We start from the raw sequence: 17,665 nt of genomic DNA, 5'->3' as shown, positions 1-17,665 counted from the left end.
AGTCTCTGTATGAAGCAGCAGTGTAAATTGGCTGCTGTTTGCTGTAGTGGCAGAGTTTGAGCTGGGGAGGGCTGACAGCACTGCTCCCAAGGAACTGATTAAAGTCTGGAATAGCATGAAGGAGATGGCATCATGAATTTGGTTTTAATATTGTCTCATTTAGCCTGAAAGAAAACGTTAATTTGGGTAATAACTAAAGGTTTGAAGGTATGTGGTAGTAGTCTAAAACATACAGTGCAAAAGAAATGGAAGAGCAGCATGGAACCCAGGCGCATCCCAGACAAAACTCTGTTTGGAACTAGTGTCTCTTGAGCAGATGTTTCCTCTCCTTTAGCAGTGTCTTAAGCTCTTCAGGCTAAGTCTGTGATCAGTGTTGACTGATCTCCCAGACTATTCCTGTTTTTCCCCTTTGGCACACTGGCATCTTGAAAAATTTAAAGAATGATGTTCTAAAGCTGGTAAGCTGCACTGCGGTGCGGCACTAGGCTTCCCTTGTACCTGACTGAAGAGCAGCAATAACAAGGATTTGGGAGTTGGAAGGGAGTGATTCTAGAGGGTGAGGGGCTTTGTTAACAGTGCATCAAACACCAGACTTGGAATTACACAAGAGCCTTAGTTTCAGGCTACTCAATTTTTTGAGTTAAAATTACTGCTGGCTGGCTGTAGCAGTTGTATTCCTAGTGTAGGAACTCTATGAATAGCAAAAGCTGTTATTTATACATTAATTTAAAATGCCAAATACATTCACTTCCTGAAGTGTGTCCAGAATATAACAAACCAGGGTAGATGTTAAAGAATTCCTCACAGCTTGCAGGTAAACTTCAGTGTGTGTCAGTTTCTGACACTGCATGCTGAATAAAAGCAGTGGTCACAGAATCACACAGAATATCAAGCTGGGGGGGCCCCACAAGACTCATGAAGTCCAACTCCTGGCTCCACACACGGCCACCCAAGGTTCTTGTGTGGCTTAAAAGCCATCTGCTGTACCATACAGCGGAAGTGTTGTTTCCATGAGCTGTTATTGCAGGCTGATTTCTTACGTTCTTCCTTTAAGGCGAGCAAAACTGTTCCGATTTGCATCCGAGAATGACCTTCCGGAGTGGAAAGAGCGAGGAACTGGTGATGTCAAACTGCTGAAGCACAAGGAGAAGGGAACAATTCGCCTCCTCATGAGGAGGGATAAAACTCTAAAAATCTGCGCAAACCATTACAGTATGTCATGCACTGCTATACATGCTACTGTTTTGTTTTTTGTTTTTTTGTTTTTTAATTAAGCTTGATGGAGCTTTATACATTGAAAGTTAAGAGCCCAGTGGCTTTTAGCAGTATCTAGAGAATTGCTGCCTCTTAAAACGAGTGTCCAACTTCCAGCAGGCTATAAATACTGTCATTTCTTGCTCTGACCATAGAAGACTTTATCAAAACATGAGTGCTCACCTTCATGAACAGAAGGAGGCTGTGGTTTGATGATGGCCTGCAGCATTGAGTATGAAAGCTCTTAGTTTTAAAGAGTGCTAGTGTTTGAAGACACTTTGAAATTTAACTGGGATAGACAGACACAGTGTCATTGATCCCAACAGTTTGTTGTTTTTTAATGGTCACAGAAAATGTGGACTTATGCAGTACCTTTGGAGTTAAGCTACATGCAGGTAGTTTGAAACAATTGTTTAATTTAACAATACAGAATTGAGAACAGAAGTGATGACTTATTTTTCTGTGGGCAAACCTTTACAGAAGGTCAGACAATCAGAGCACAGGTGTTCCTAGCTTTGGGTGAAAGAGAAGGTAACTACAAAAGTAGCACAGTCCCTAACCAGTAACAGTAATCAGCCTTTTCTTTAGGAAAATATCCACATAAACAGATGTTTTTCCTGGAAAAACTGCTTGCAGTATAGATTCCTTTACTGAATTTCTGGTGATGTGCAGGCAGACAAAAAGACCCTTTTCATTTTTTACAAGCATTAAGTGAAACAGTGAACTCCCATCTCTAAATTTATTTAAAAAAAGAAAAAAAGTGAGTTGACTGTCTTTAGATTTCTTCTGAACGAAACACAAGAGCCAGGCATTGGGATGGGGGGAAGCAAGGAATGCACGTCTGAACTGTGTGCAGTGGGAGAGGGCTGAGTGGTGTGAGCAGTAACGTTCAGACTCCCCCATTCAGTTGGGTTAAGTAACAGTGGTGTCTCGGAGGGAAGGGGCTCCATTTTGTGGGAAGGAGCAAAAGGGCTGAAAATGTGCTGTGTGCCTTTTACAGCAGTGCAGAATTTTGTGATCCCTTGTAGTAAAGCTCTCAGCAGAGAGCCTGATTAGATGACTAAGTGTAGGAATAGCTATTTTTCTCACAGTATACCATATTTTCAGTGTGCAAAAGAATGGTCTTTCTCTTGGAGTGTCTTTTCTTCCTAAACCGTTTGACTGTTCCTAAGGGTTGTGCTTAATGCTTGCATCTCTCAGGTAAGTATAGGAGTTGTTTGTTTTGGGACAGAATTAAGATGCACTATAGTGAATCTAGCAATCTTTTATACAGTGATGACATTGTGTCATTTCACTGGAGGATGCAAAGAGAAATATATTTGGATGCCACTGTTTTTTTTGTTTATCCATAAGTAATTCTCTATAAAATGCATTATGGAAGCAACAAAACCCTACAGATTTATGAAGGCTGGTGTGGAAAATGTGTATTATTGTGCTCTGTACCTCTTCTTATGCTTGCTTTTCAGTCACACCCCTAATGGAGCTGAGGCCTAATGCTGGGAGTGACAGGGCATGGGTCTGGAACACACATGCTGACTTTGCAGATGAATGCCCCAAGCCTGAGCTTCTGGCAATCCGGTTTTTAAACGCGGAAAGTGAGTGGACAGCTGCTGAACTTGTTGTACTGTACTCTGAATGCTACTGCAGAACACTGTTAGATATGGTACCCTACCTAGAAGCTTTAGCTAATTGCTGCTTTCTCTGGGAGAAGTCAGTTACTGTTTTACCAAATGTGTTGACGTATGGTGTAACAGCTAAATCTTAGTAACCTTTTCAGAGCTTTATGCCATAAGAACTTCTTAAGCTTAAGCTTTTTCATGCAAACATAATGCTGACTGAGCAGATGATGGGTGACCAGACATAAGTCAGCCCTTCACGTATCTTTTGTGATGCTTGAGAAGGAGTTGTATTTCTTGAATTAGTTCACAGCTGCTTCTGAATTTCCTGTGGGGCAACAGTGACCTCGTGTGGTCAGTCGTGCCAAGCTGGCAGACCACATTGCTGTTTCTATGGCTCTAGTGTTAAGTACCTTGACTGAGCAGACTAGCAATCTATTGTTGCTTGTATTCACTGTGTATGAACATTGTTTAGGATAACTTAGACCAAAACATAAGACAGATCATATTTCTCTAGCTATTGTAGTCAAGATTAACTTGAATTCGAGTCTTTGTCTCACAAATACAGTACTTAAGCTTTATCTTTAGCACTTGTTGCTGAGACCCTAAGTTGTGTTGTTCCTCTGGGGCGTGATGTAGTGGAGGGCTAGTAGTTCATAGCTAATCTTCAGTCTGCTGTGCATAGCTGTGTTAGGATACTGTTGTATTCTTATTTTTGTGGGGCAGGGGCAGCTAGGAGTCTTACTGACCACAAGGCAGTTCCTTCTGGAATCTTATTTGAAATATTTTGAAAGTTAAGAGGCTTAAACTGCACAAAAAAAGTGACTGAAAAACTTTGTGGAGCTTTTTGTATGAACTTAAGCTCAATCACTCTGTAAGTACCTACAAGTTTTGTTTACACAGCCACTGATTTTGAGGGAAGATACTTGAGAAACATTCAGTGTTGCAAGGAGATAAAGTTAATGAAAAAGTATTCTGTCTTTACTGAAACAGATGCACAGAAATTCAAGGCAAAATTTGAAGAATGCAGAAACGAAGTAGACAAGAGAGCAAAAAAAGGTAAGGGTTAAGTCTTAAATGTTGTGCATCTTCTGTTTGCTGGTTGTAGCCCCCAGCGTGTCGTTGTGCTGGAGCAGACTCACTCTGTACCGAACTGCAGCCTTCAGTTCAGGTGCTTTTTTTGTCTGCGAGAGTAATCACTCACAGGCATGATGAATGCCTTCTTTCTTGTGGAAGGCTGTTACAATTGCTATTGGGACATGGCTTTGTTTGTTTTTTTGTTGTTGTTTTGTTTTGGAACTGCTGCAGAAGTATTTTGGTTTATAATACTCAAGTGAACTGTGAGCACTCTAACCACAGTGATATTTTCTCCTCCTAGTTTCCCATCCCGAATTCCACAACTACGTAGTCATGGAAATAGAATGTTCAGTTCTAATACTTAATGTACTTGGAGTGGTAGAATGTCTTCACAGGTCTTTATTGAATAGCTTAATGCGTCACATTGTGTAATTGTCTGTTACAAGACAGCATATCTTGTGAAATAAACACCTCCATCTTCCTGAAGTACAGATTACAAGTAGTTGGCGAGCAACGCTTTTGATTTTCAGATCACTCTTAGGAACTGCCCATCTGTCCCACTTCCAAAGTGGGGAGGTGGGGTCTTAGGGAGGCTGGTTTTCATTTGAGATGGACTAGAAGCTGGGACTTGGGAGATTTCCGTGTTGCATGGGGTCTGTTTCTGGTAGCATGAAAGCTGACCAAGTGAGAAGTATTTCTCTGTCAGTACGGTTAGGCACTCATCTAGTGATTAAAATATCCAAATGGTATTTCTTGAATTCTGACACTGGAAGGAATTAGTAAAGAAGAAACAGAATGAGTCACTCCAGCGCTCAGTGGAAAGTTGCTTTTGCTCTTACTCTAAATACAGGTTGTCTCTCCTCCCTATCCTCTTTACCTTCCACCTTTACTGTTCCTCTGTTACAGGAAAATTGACTGCTTCCTCTGTGTAACTCTTTTTTTTCCCTCATCAATCTCTTAGCAGGCACAGACAAAAATGACAGTGCCGATAAAGTTGCTGAAAAACTAGAGGAGCTTTCTGTAAAGGATGAGAGCAAAGAAGCTGAGAAGAAAGAGACCAAGGAAAATGAAGAAAAGCAATAAATCATCCTGGGCCTTGCAGTTTTTCTTTATATTTTTTCTTTTTTTTATTTTTACAAGGGACTTTATAAGGAACTGAATTCAATGTTCAGGTTGTTTTTTCTAAGCTTTTGCCCTTTTGAAGATGTCTTCAGAAAATCCATTCCCCAGTCATGAAAATGTACTGTGCTAACTTTCTTTTCCATAGTGGAAACACTTATTTATGGTCATCCAAAAGAGTGAATAAAACAAACTTGAAACAGCATCAGAGGATAGAACTGAGTTTTCTATATGCTTTAAAGGCTTATGAATACAATTGTTTCATTGGGTGTTGAGATGCATGTTGTCCTACCCAGGCTAACTAGATGAACAGACTTTACGAACAGGGAAGATTAGGATGGCATGCATGTCTTCTGAAACTGATACAGCAATCCTTTCACATTCCTCTCTGCTCTTTGTTCCTGGGCAGGAAACACACCTGTGATTCTTGAAATGCAGCAGGTTTGTGACATTAGACAGTAGAGCATTCCTGGTGCACTATTAATGGTGTTCCATTGGACAGGGAAAATAAAGGGGGAGCAAACGTTATGTGAGACCTGAGTATTATCTTCCTACTAGAAAAGAAAATGTCAGCTCTGCTGCTCATGAAAGTCATTAATGTTAGCAATGCTTGAGCCTAGCACAAAGCTGTAGCTGTGAACCCAGATCTTCCACAATGTGCTTCTTGCTGACTATTGTCTCTATATTAAGATGTACGCAAAGAAGTCTTAAACGTTGGAGTACCAGCAGTCAGCATATTGTAACAGTCACACTCTAAAATTTATAAGCCTTTGTTTTTGTGTTTTTTCAGGGCCTTGGAGCTTAATGTTGCTTTTAAGAATTGGGGAGGTGGTGACCTTACAGGATGCCTTCTGGGAGTCTGTCCCTCTTGAAGGGAGAAGTTCAGTTATTCTCTTAGGTGATCATGTTGTACACACTGAAGGGGCACAACTCTTGCCAGTAATGAGCAAGTTGATCAAATCTCTTTCCTACAAGCGTTAATTGCTTGCCTGGTTTCAAGTTACTGCTAGAGAGTAGGAGAAAATATATATTAAGTGATAAAACCAACACAATTTAAGTTGGATAGATTAATTGAATTTTGTTGTTAACCACTAATACAAGGTTAGTGTTAGATAGCAATGGAATTCTATGTTACTATTCTCAAACTATGAAAACTGAACAAAACTTGCTAAACTTTGTATGGTGTTGATATTGGCTAGTGAGACCTCTGTCTTCATAAAAAGGCTTTCTAAGTAGACTGGACTCTGCAATCTATCTGAGGAAAACAGACCTAAAAAAGAATGACTTGTGTTTCTGCTTAGTACTGCCTTTTATGCTACCGAACCAGTAGTCTTAAATGTGGAACTGCAACTAAGGTACTCACTACATTCAAACAAAGTAATTCCTTTAGTGTTGTACACGTTCCCCTTCAAGTACAGCAGATATTAAAAGTCTGTTAATTAACAAAGATGGTCGAAAGGCAAAATACGGTGTTCTTCAGTGTTTCTGGTTTGGAAATAACAAAGCAAAGCTCTTTTGAAGTACGTAGCATTTGAATGTAAAAGCCAAATTGTTATCCATGAGTCACTGTAAATTCTCTGATCTGATAATGTCAAACTGTGTCTAAATTGATAGAAATGACATTTAAAAATTTCAAAATAAATGTAAATTTTCATTTAAAGGATTTGCTGTTTATTTAAAGAAGTGCTGGGAATGTGCTCTTGGCCTGTGGGGCAGATGGAGATGACAGAGCATGATGGAGGCAGCAACACGGGTGGATGTGGTTTCACTAGCATTGTGCTGCAGACAGGAGGAAGCATCATTTGCCTTAATATTCTAAGTGTTCCTGTCTTAATGTTTGCCTTAGTATTGACAAAATCTGTTTAACTGTATTACCTTCTTTCTCTCTCCCTTCCCCCCCCTCACCTGTGCATACTTAACTGATTTTCAGACATTTCCCTTCCTGCTTAGGTTAATTGGTCCATGTTTACAGTTCATGGATTGCTAACAAGCGATTTCTCTGGTTAGCACTTGGCTGAGGAACGTTCTGGTCCTATAGAGCTGGCTACTCAACAGCCTGGGGATGCCTTAAAGTTCTTCCAAACTGGACTTAGCTAAAATTACCATTGCTTTGAAATAGAAGGAAGGAGAATAACCCAGTGCTTCGCTGATGCCACCGAAATCTTCAACGATGTATCATTTCAGAGCCAGAAGATAAGGGGAAGAATTGTTTGTGTAACTTCTCAGCACGTGAATTTAAGTACGGAGTATCAACGAGTGGTCTGCTGGTGAACGTGCAGCCTATAGCAGTCCCTCAAAGCGAGTTGCATTCGTGGAAATACTTTTTGTTCGTGTGAAGTTCAGATTTGTGTGTACAGCGTTACAAACAAGAACCGGTGTTTTAAGCACAGACCGGGTCTTGTCCCAATTCTGCAGTACACGTGAAATAGCGCTAGCCTGCAAGCTCTTCTGGGGAATTTTATTTAGACCAGACTCGTGTGGGTGGCCAAAGCGTGCTCCTAAAACGCGTCTTCTGCTTTACTGTGTGCTTCAACAGTCAGCGACCCGCGTCCAGCCGCGGCGGGGCAGACGCTGCACGAGCACAGCCCTGCTTCGGCTCGTGGCGCTGCTACGTGCGCCGGAAGGCTTTCAGCTCAGCACCGCGCGGCACTCTGCAAAACGCCGACCCGTTAGGCGCGCGGCAAAGGACCGGGCCGGGCGTTCCGTACCGAGCAGCAGCCAGCCCCGCAGCCCCTGGAGCCCCGCCTCCGCCCGCCCGGAGCGCTGCAGCCGAGGCTCGTGGCAGCGCCCTGCCCCAGGCTGCCGCCGCTTCTCAGCGCCGCAGAGCGCCGGATGACGCCGCGGGGCAGAGCCCGGCTCTCGCGTAACCGCGTGCCTTCGGGCCGGTGCTCGCTCTGCTTTTCCACATATTCAAAGCCGACGCTTTCGGTTTTATTGCAAACTGTGCAAAGCTGAGAGCCCTCGTTTTATTTGAGTTTTTGCTCCCGCAGTTCTTCTCGTTCTGTTCCGAGCTCCGCCAGGCCCGCAGCGCTCGCCTCCCGTCCCGCGGCCCCGCGGTTCGGAGCAGCGCCGCGTAGGACGAGCCGAGCGCCCGCACCGCCCCTCCGAGCTCCTCGGCGCCGCCCCGCGCGGAACCCGGGGAGCGGCCCCGGCACGGGGAGCGGCCGCGCCGCGCTCCTCCCGCGCCGCCTGAAGGGGCGGCCGACATCCGCCGGGTGGGCCGCGCCGGGGGTGGGATTTCCTGTGCCGGAGGTCAGCCGCGGCCCGGCCCTCGCTGCTGCCGCCCGGCCCCGCTGTGCCCGCGTCCTCCCGGCCGCTCCTCCCGGCTCGGACTCGCTCAGTGATGTGTAAGCCACAGGATGCCCAGCAGCACCGGCAAGAGGTTTAAACCGACCAAATACATCCCCGTCTCCACGGCGGCCGCCTTGTTAGTGGGTTCGACGACTTTATTTTTCGTTTTCACGTAAGTACCACCGTGGGGGCCGGCGACTCCCCGGCCCCGCTCCCTTTCGGCCGCCGCCGGGCCGGGTTAGCAGCGCCGGAGCCGCCGGCCGTGCGTTCTTTATGTAACCGAACCCGGAGCCCGAGGAGCTGACGGGTGCGTCGAGATTTGCTCGAGGGAAGGAGCGGGGGATGGGGGGGAATGAAACTTTTTGTTGCCCCCGTTTTCTGTCGCTCCCGCGTCCCCTCATGGCAGAGCGCAGTGCCGGCGCTGCGGGGCGGTGGTCCGGCCGTGCCGCCCAGCGCGGGGTTCGAGCCGCGGGTGGCTGCGCGGGTTCGGCTGTGCGGGGCTGTGCGCTGGAGCGGCCGAGGGCTCGGTGTTGGTGTGCGCGTGGCCGCGTTTTTAACCTCCTTAAGTTGTGCCGTAATGTAATGCTCGGCGTTTCACGGCGCTCCTTACTGGTGCGGGTGTCGTGGCTCAGCATGCAGAGCGAAATGCAGATGTCGTTTTGCCAAGCGGTTTCTTAAATCAGAGCGGCGTTTGACGCCGAGCAGTGCTCTTGGCTTAGTGTGACGTGATTACTGGCTGCTGGCTTTAATGCCTCTCACGCTTAGGGATCGCCGAGCCCTTTCAGGATACCGCACCGTTTCAGCTGGTAGAACCGGTATGTGTATAAACCCATCCTTGTCATTGGGCTCCTCATCATGGCTGGGGCCTCGCGGGCACACGCAGCACACAAGTTGCCTTCGGCCACAAACTCGGCTCACAGCGTGCTGTGTTTATTCTGTTCACGTGGTTTCACAATCAGAGAAAGGGATCTTAATGCCGGCATTTTCCTGCACCTGGAGAGATGGGTGCATGCTGAGGTTGTCTCGGGAGCTGCGTGTTGCTTTTCATGTGACGCTCTGAACGTGTGGCTGTGATGGATGTGCTGCTGTGCAGCCCTTGGCTGTTACACCCTGCCATGGCAGCGGGGTGCCGCGGGGATGTCCCTGTCAGAATCTGTCACTGTACGGAGGAACAGTTTGTAGTCTGCTACCAAATCTCAAACTTAATCCCGCTCTCTGTTAGCAGTGAATAATTACATGCAATATCAGATATTTTTAGGATATCTCCATATTGTAACTTGGCCTGTGCATCTTGGAATGTTAGTACTGTGTCAGAGACCATCCCAGACACACGCTCCGTGCTGCTGCCAAGCTGTGTCTGTGATGAAAATAACACTTAACTGAGCAACTGCTGTTAGGCAGTCTCTGAAGTCCTGTCCATTCAGAAATACTTGGACAGATCTGTACAGATTTGCTGTTGGTTTTTTTCATCCTGAGCAGTTTTAGTGATGTCGGTCTTTGGGAGCAAAGCATGCGGTGTGTGTACTGGTAGCATCTTTTCCTGGTGGGTTTTTCCTTTTGTTGTGACCCGTTACTTTAGGCTGTGCAGGCTGCACTTTCCTGGTGCCAGCATGCACTGCTGCTGTTGGTACACACCCCAGTGGTGCAGCAGAGGAGGCACTGCCTGCTGCCGCTTCAAGCTCTGCTGCTCATATCAGCCTGCTTGCTGGTCGCAGCACAGGACTTTACCAGGTGATGATTTACTTGAGTTTCTGCTCATTTCTTGTTTGTGCTGTTGAGCTCCGAGGCCGCTCTGTCTGTTGAGGACCTTATCTATATGTAAGTGCATGAAAGTGGCCAAAGGAGGGGATTCTCACAGCAGATTTTGGTGCAGATCGGCCCAGTGGGGTGTCACAGAATCCACCAAATTCAGCATGTGGAAATGAATAATGGATGTTAATATATGTGGAAAAAGTGAATGATAATTTTAAAAACTGCTTACTGAGTAGGAGACAGTGTGCTTTCTGGGCACTGCACGAGTTCCTCAGTAGCTCTCTGAGCCTGCCTGTGTGCTCAGCCATGCACGGTGAGAGCCTTCTGCTGGATGGAAAGCGCCCTGAGGCCAGGGCTGGCATCTAGGCAGCGTAATCTTTATTTGTAGCTGTGGGCCAAACAACTTTGCTAAATGGTAGCACCTGAAGGGAGTTTGAAATACATGGTGTGCACTGTGATGTCGTGGTGGTGTTGATCAGTGGTATGATGCATGAATTTGGGAAGGTTCCACGAGAGATGCTTCTCTATTCTTTTTCCTGGGCTGACTATCCAGCATTTGCTGTGTCCCTGTGGTATTCCTTCTGGTTCTGTGCGGGGGAGCTGAGCTACTTAGCTGTTGCAGCGCTGCCTGGAAAAGCGTCTGAGAGCGGGTGCGTTGTGGGCCCTCAGCTCCCCTGTGCGCTCCTCTGATAATAAACAGAGCTGTGTGAGTAGGTGGTCTGGTTTGTCACAGTAGGGGAGTAAATGTGCAGTAACTGTAAGCATTGCGAATGAATGCATACATAGTGCTATATATAATAATTAGGTTAATTTACTTACAGGAAAAAATCAAATGGCATAATGAAGGAAGAATTCTGCTTAATGTTACCAGAATCCAGAGTGATTCAGCTGCAGCACATTGAGCTTTATTTCTTCCAAAACCTTTCTTCCTTTGTATTTTCATTAAGGATAACAGTGTAAACCATTCCAACCCAGTCTGGGCCCTTCTGCCTTGGATTGCTGGCTGCTGTGATGTAAGCATTAGTGTGGTCATCCACAGAACCCGAATCTCGTCAACTTTCCAGCTTTACTTTCCAACTTTAGGTTGTGTAACTGCAGTATTAGTAGAGATGGCAACTTAGCTGTTAGTGAGCATTATGCTATAAAGCTTAACTTCACCCAGTGAACGATGATGCTGGAGCTGGTGATGCTCTTCACTGGTTCAAACTGTGCTACTTACTGTTGTTTCTATTGCCAGCATTTTCTCTATTTTAGCTTAGCTGCAGTGCCTGCATGTGTAGGTGCCTAAAGTGTATGGAAAAACTGTGGCTTATTTTAGTCATGAAAATAAAGAAAACAAAGTTCTTCAGTCTTTTGCTGAATACAGTAGGCTACGAATTTCTGGTAATGGCCACGTTGTGACTTTTCTGCAGCATGCAGTCAGCTGGGCATTTTGGAAGCATGGCAGCAACACGGTGTCTGTAACAAAGACCAGGGTGCAATACTTTGATGCGATGGGAGTTGTGCTACTGTGTGTTGAGTTCTCCACCAGGATGGCATGGGTTGTTTTCTGGGTCAGGGCACCACTGAGTGAAAACTCATTCAGCCAATGCTGAAGATGAGACTTGAATTTTGCTTAGAAGTCACAATGAGACATAATCATAGGGGTATGCCACAGACACACACAGCTGGCACTCTGATGGACCTTCTTACTAAACCACACTCTGCTATTTGAAGTCTTAACCTATTTCTGATTATTACTATTATTACTACTTTTATTTTTTCACGTGCCAAACCAAGGCTTTCTGGCACTGGTGAGGAGCAGCTTCGCGCAGGGTTTGTGCCAAGCCATGTGGATGGCACTGGAGAGAGTAAGAGTGTCCAAAAACGTGCATTGGTTTAATTAGGTGAATGTCATCACTGAAACAAACACTAATTTGGGAATTGTAATTTTCAGTGGAGAAAAGACAGGTATTTTTAAAAAATGTAAAACTAAGGAGAGATTTCAGCTTCCTTAGACAGTTTAACTTTGAAAGAGGTAAGGCTTTACCCACTGGCCATGTTTGTCAGCTTCTGAAAGGATGTTATTCTTGCTATGCCAAAGCAAAGGCCTTTTAGACTGTGGCAATTTAATCTTGATATGTAATTTTATTCTATACTGTATCTAAAACTTGTCATAAAGGATTAAAAAAAAAAAACCACAAAAAGCATTACAGGAGAATGCATTGAACTGAAGTGTGAGAAGTCTTTTTTAATCATTCCTAATGCTGGAAGGGAGCTGGGTTTTCTGGCTATAGCCGGGAGAGTGTTATCATTGCTTCCACGGGGAGCAGCAGAGCTGACAGTACGGGGCACTTCTGTGAGCTAATACAGATTTTTCCTCAAGGGAGGAAAAAATGGTGTTTATGTTCAGCAGGAATATTCTCTCCTCTTGTAGGAGAGCTGTGTCTCATTGCGGGCAGTTGGCGGCTGGGTGCCTGCAGCGGGGCAGCGCTCTGCTCTGCTGCAGCCATCGCGGTGCCTTTGGAACGCTGCGTGCAGATCCAAGTTTGAAGCCCAAATAGGTGATGCAGGGAAAGCAACGTCCTGTCTGTTTTCCCTAGTGAGCAGAGATGGAGGATGTGGGTGTATGGAAATAGGGATGAGAGGCTGCCTGTGTTAGACCAGGGTGGGCCTTTCAGCCTTTGTACACGAATACACAAACAGCTTTTCTATTTTTCTTTAAGGTCTTTTTTGGGATGCTATTTTAAATGCTATCCGTGTTTATCCAAATATGCTGCATATGTATCCTTTATAAATAGAAGCAGGCTCTACAAAATTGTTCAGATGGTATGGGAGCTTACTTGGCTGTTAGCAGTGTAAACTGAGGGATGCTATTCCTCAAAACACAAAAAGAAATGAAGACACATTTGGTGACCTTGGACTTGTGATTTTTGAGGTTCGCAACCTGAGGCAGTTGCTATTTGTACATGTACCTTTTTTGGTTAACAACTAATTCTGTTAGGTAATACTTCTTAGCTGAAATCTACTTCAGGATCCATGTGGCATTGGAATCTCTGTGCGTGTTTTCATGGGATGTGTGATGGACAACCGGAACAAGACCTATGAAGGGAAACCACAGATTTTGTTTAGCTTGCAGCGGGAGATGTCTGGAATAAAGTAATACAGTGGTATAGACTGGTTAAGGGCATGGAACAGATGCATGCTGGAATGGGGAGAGGCATCTTTAAAGCTGAATCAATGTATTTGTGTAAATGCTACGAGAGTGGAACATTGATTTAATGTCCTTTGAGTCAAGCCAGAAGATACAGGATTCCTTCCTCGCTGAGCCATGTGTAGCATTCAGTTGTGCAGGGCTGCCAGAGAGCGGCCATCGCTTATTGCATGGCAGTGGGAGTGCCAATGAAGTTGGAAGGAAGAGGTACAGGGACTGAAATAGTAATGCTGCTGCTTTTAGTGGAAATTTCTGTATTCATCTTTTGCAAAGAATGCCATAGGCTGGAAAACTAGTCATCCTGGTTCCTGTTTTGCTTTAGAAAAGGCAGTTTGGGGGATCCCAGCGCGGTGTTTGCTGTCGTTCATTTAAGTGAGTACACCACAACTGTGTGCTGCATTCTTCTTCAGTGAGTAATCTATATCCAGAAAAACAATTTCTTAATCTCTAATTGTTCTTCTGTAGTTTCTAATGTAATTAGCTATATTTGCTTCAAAACTGTCCAAAGTTCCTAAACTTCTGAGCTCTCGGCCTGTTACACAGGCAGTGGTGGGTTTGTGGATGCTACAGAATAAACAGTGCAGTAACACAGATATTGCAGTGGTTACCATGGTTTTCTGTTTGTGAACCTGTAAGTGCAGAATTTGTTGTCCTCAAATGTGAAATCATGAAATATCTTTCATAAACACACGCTGCTGTGTTTTGATACCTAGAAGGGGCGGCGGAGCCATGTGCAGAACACGAGAACCCTTGAGTTTTAGACCTGAAGCTGAACACCAAAGCAGTTGTTTGCAGTGTACGTGTGCACCATTTTAAAATGCTTTTTAATCCTGTATGAAGTCACATAATTTGGAAATGCTGCCCTTTGGCAACTGGATATAAGTTCTATGGAGCAAGGCAGCAGTATTAAGATGGGATGAATGAGAAATGGAGATTTTTGTCGAGCTGCATATGAGATGATGCCATTGTTTTTGAAGGGAAGAGCTCATGGAAACTGACCAGCCAGTAAGTGCCTTGAAAAGAAGGTCCGTGTGTGCCATTCTGAAGTGACTGCTCTCCAGGAAACCTGGGTACAGCCTCAGACTGAATTCATAGCAGAATGGTCTTAAATGAACAAATTAATGTGTAAGTTGGAGCCTGACAAAGCAAACTTGAAACTGCCTAAATGTGTAAGGGCTATCACAAATAAAGTCAGACAAAGCCTTATTCTCCCAAGATTCTCAAAACTAAATTGGCATTTACATTAGCTCTCTTTCGTGTCTTCAGGGAAATAATGCAATGTAATATCTGTATCAACACAACTTAAGTACGGTGTTGGGAATACAAATGCGTGGACGTTTTTATAAACAAGTATCATTGTAATTTAAATTCACATCAATCACAGAAACGCTTTGAAATGAAAAGGTTCAGCTTAAAACTTTTGTAGCTACTCCTGCTGGGGGAAGGCAGGTATTTCCTTCTGGAAAAGCGTTTCCTTGCTATCGGAAGTTATTTGGTATTATTTTAATTGCTCATAAGCTCCTTTTTGATTTTTATTTATTTATTTACTTTCCTCACGAGTGGGATCTCATTTTACGTGCTCAGCTTTCTCTGCGGATTCCTTCCCTAGCAGTGGGCCTCTCCAGGTGTGCCAGGACCAGCAGCAGCGCTGCTCCCTCAGCAGGCAGCCCACGCCGTGCTGCAGCAGGGCTTGCAGGAGGCCTTGGGCCAGCAGCTGCTGCGCTGCAGGGCGGGAGGTGGAGGTCGGTGTGGGCGGAAGCTTGTTGGCTGTCTTTAAGAGCTTAATGGTTACAATGTCATGCTTAAACTTTCATTTGTATGTCATTCCACATGGGTAAGTCCTTTTGCCAAACAGTATTTCTTGCGCTGTGTTCCAAAGGCCAGTGGGATTGAGCTAAATCTGTGGTTCAAGAGCTGAAAAATTAATGATTTCTTTTCTAGCCTGCTGTGTTTGATCTATAATTCATATCTGGTAAAATGAGAAATGGGCTTTTGAGTTAGCCATTGTTTCTCCACTTACTAGCTGGGTGTTTGTGGTGGTGTTGTTTTTAATTCATCCCTCACAGGATGTCGGGGTGTGAATTTCGGGCCATTGTGCACCTGAAGGAGGAGGCTGTTCAACCCACATTTTCTTCATCTGTCATCATCTTTTGTTTTGTTTTGTTTTATCCCTGTGATATCTGCCTCCAAATGACACAGCTGTTGTAGCACACGGCTGCACGGCCCTTGATTTTTAACGTTGCTATAAGAGCAAAGGATTCAGGGTTACGAGATGCAGTCAAACATCTGATCCTGTCTGTTGAGCTGGGATGGTTTGTGTGGGTTGATGCAACAACTTTTCCGTGTTCAAACTATCCTCTCCAAAGGGGTTGGCCAAGGCCTGTGTCTTCCTACCCACCAAGTTCTGCATTCTTAGTCTGAATTCACTTGATCCATAAACACAAGCGGAATTCGTTCTGGTGAACAGGGAGAGAGGTCTGTCAGCTTGCCAAGTAATTGTCCTTGAATGCAGTGGAGCCCTGTTTAGTGGAATGGTGCCCTTTTTTTTTTTATTATTTTATGGTGATGAATATGCTTGTTCTTTTGTTTGCTTTTTTCAGAGTGATGTTATTTATTTTTCTTGCTTAAACTGCTTTGGAAATGAGGAAAAGATATTTTAGTGTAAATCCACTTGGCTTGCAAAAAAGCATCTCATCTTGCCAGCTTTCTTCTTAGTTCCTATAGAATTACTGTTCTGTTGGGCTGCTTCGACCATGGTATATGTTGTAATATGTCTCCAGAACAGTGTACTGTGCATGCACGATGGGTGGATTCCTGCATGTCTGATGAAGCATTGATTCTCCGTGCTTGTGAGTCCTGCCAACACTTCAGTTAGGAAACTTAAGGTTTTAATGTACATTCTGTCTTTTAGTCCCAGTTTGGCCTCATCTTTTGGAAGACATTTCTCTGGAACAAGTCATGATGTACCAGGATTTTTATAACATAATAAAAAAGGAGAGTTTATACTGAGATAGTTAATTAAACAGTCTGCTTATAATTCATATTTCTCCCTTGATGTCCTTTCTCACTCTTGCTTACCGTTCCTGTTCAGAAACTCAGTGAAGGTGTATTAAAAGAATTAAAAAGATGGGATTAAAACATGCTTCTGATCTGACGTGCCACTTAAAATCTCACTGCAAAGTGATTATTCCTGGGTATTCACCTGACTTGGTTTAAATCCCTGGGAGGGCTGTTGATTGCCCCAGCTGACTGCATTACTTCAGCTGTGTCCATCATCCTGCACTTCCTGGGCTTTACCTTCTGAAAGAGGACTGAACTCTCCCTTGCCCAAGGTCCAGATCACGTTCTGTGACAGGATGACGACCTTTTCAACAGAAAGTGAAATAGAATTTTTGAACTTTGCTCTTGGAAATACCTGAATCCTTGTGGTTAGGACCTCAAGGAGAAAGGAACATTTTGCTTGGAGGAGAGAGCTAGCAGGAAGACTTCAATCCAATAGTTAATTTAGCGAAGTGATTCAGGATGGAATGTATCATACAGCTCTGCTATATATCCGCACGCTGTGCCATCAGCAGATGCCTGGACATGCTCTCATCCGCTCTTCCAGTGGCTGGTAGTCTTTAGATGCTCCATTCCTCAGTTTTCCATCTGGACTTTGTAATTTTCCTGACTTACTCCAGAATTCAGGCACCCTGGAGCAGACCTGTTTGGTGACAGCTTGGCATCGCTCCCCTTGCTGTGGATGATCACCCTATCAGGAACTGCACCGCTGCGATGACAGTTTGCTGGAAACCATGCACAGATTCAATGGAAGTTGGCTGAGCCCCAGCTCCACAAATTAGTGGTCAGAAGAGACTGTAGGGCACGAGTCTGTGCAATTTGTAGTGTTGTCTTGATTCTTTTCTTAATTAAAGCTTTAAAAAGTGTGTCAGCAGAGTGCCAAGGACAAGAAATGATCAGCTCAAACATTTCATTGCAACAGATGATGCTGTTCCATATTCTCATAGGAGCATGGCACTTGAATACAGCAGTTAATTTTTTGTCACTTTTGTTCACTTTACGGTCATCAATGCTTTGAAATACTGTAAGTAGTCTTCATAACAAATTCCGGTTTTTGCTTTTTTTTTTCCCTTCTCAATTCCTTAAGTTTTTTTTCCTCGAATTCTTTTAAATAGTAGTGTCTGAATGATTTTAAAGCCAGAGAAAAACAATTACACTTTTTCTTAGCTGCTTTTTTTCTGTAAAGCTGCTTTCTGTGAGGTTTCTCTAACATGTAAGGAAGCACAGTTGCTTGCAATTCTTCATAGATCTAGTGAGGATTACTAGAATCTGCCTGGCTAATTTCAGGTGAGATCATCAATGT

General features: G+C 44.4%; 2 protein-coding genes and 1 non-coding gene across 5 annotated transcripts in view; all 3 read left to right on the top strand.

The window, feature by feature from the left end:
* RANBP1 (RAN binding protein 1) overlaps positions 1-6,726 on the top strand; it is a 251,354-nt gene extending 244,628 nt beyond the window's left edge. For both annotated transcript variants that reach the window (XM_052690991.1, XM_052690990.1), the window contains exons 3-6: positions 1,055-1,212; positions 2,721-2,849; positions 3,864-3,929; positions 4,909-6,726. In XM_052690991.1, coding sequence (XP_052546951.1) covers positions 1,055-1,212; positions 2,721-2,849; positions 3,864-3,929; positions 4,909-5,030 — 475 coding nt within the window. In that variant the 3' untranslated portion in view covers positions 5,031-6,726. The remainder of the gene's footprint in view (positions 1-1,054; positions 1,213-2,720; positions 2,850-3,863; positions 3,930-4,908) is intronic.
* On the top strand, positions 4,003-4,135 carry LOC128084817 (small nucleolar RNA SNORA77). Its single transcript, XR_008208688.1, has one exon. It is a non-coding gene; the product is annotated as a small nucleolar RNA SNORA77 (small nucleolar RNA).
* A 1,577-nt stretch (positions 6,727-8,303) lies between the features above and the next one.
* The window catches only part of ZDHHC8 (zinc finger DHHC-type palmitoyltransferase 8), an 87,668-nt gene continuing 78,306 nt past the window's right edge, over positions 8,304-17,665 (top strand). For both annotated transcript variants that reach the window (XM_052690958.1, XM_052690957.1), the window contains exon 1: positions 8,304-8,529. In XM_052690958.1, coding sequence (XP_052546918.1) covers positions 8,426-8,529 — 104 coding nt within the window. In that variant the 5' untranslated portion in view covers positions 8,304-8,425. The remainder of the gene's footprint in view (positions 8,530-17,665) is intronic.

This window comes from Tympanuchus pallidicinctus, unplaced genomic scaffold, assembly GCF_026119805.1.
Source record: "Tympanuchus pallidicinctus isolate F22 unplaced genomic scaffold, pur_lepc_1.0 scaffold28, whole genome shotgun sequence".
Taxonomy (NCBI): Eukaryota; Metazoa; Chordata; class Aves; order Galliformes; family Phasianidae; genus Tympanuchus; species Tympanuchus pallidicinctus.
Note: the sequence above shows the minus strand (reverse complement) of the source record. Positions and strands in the feature narration are given on the sequence as shown.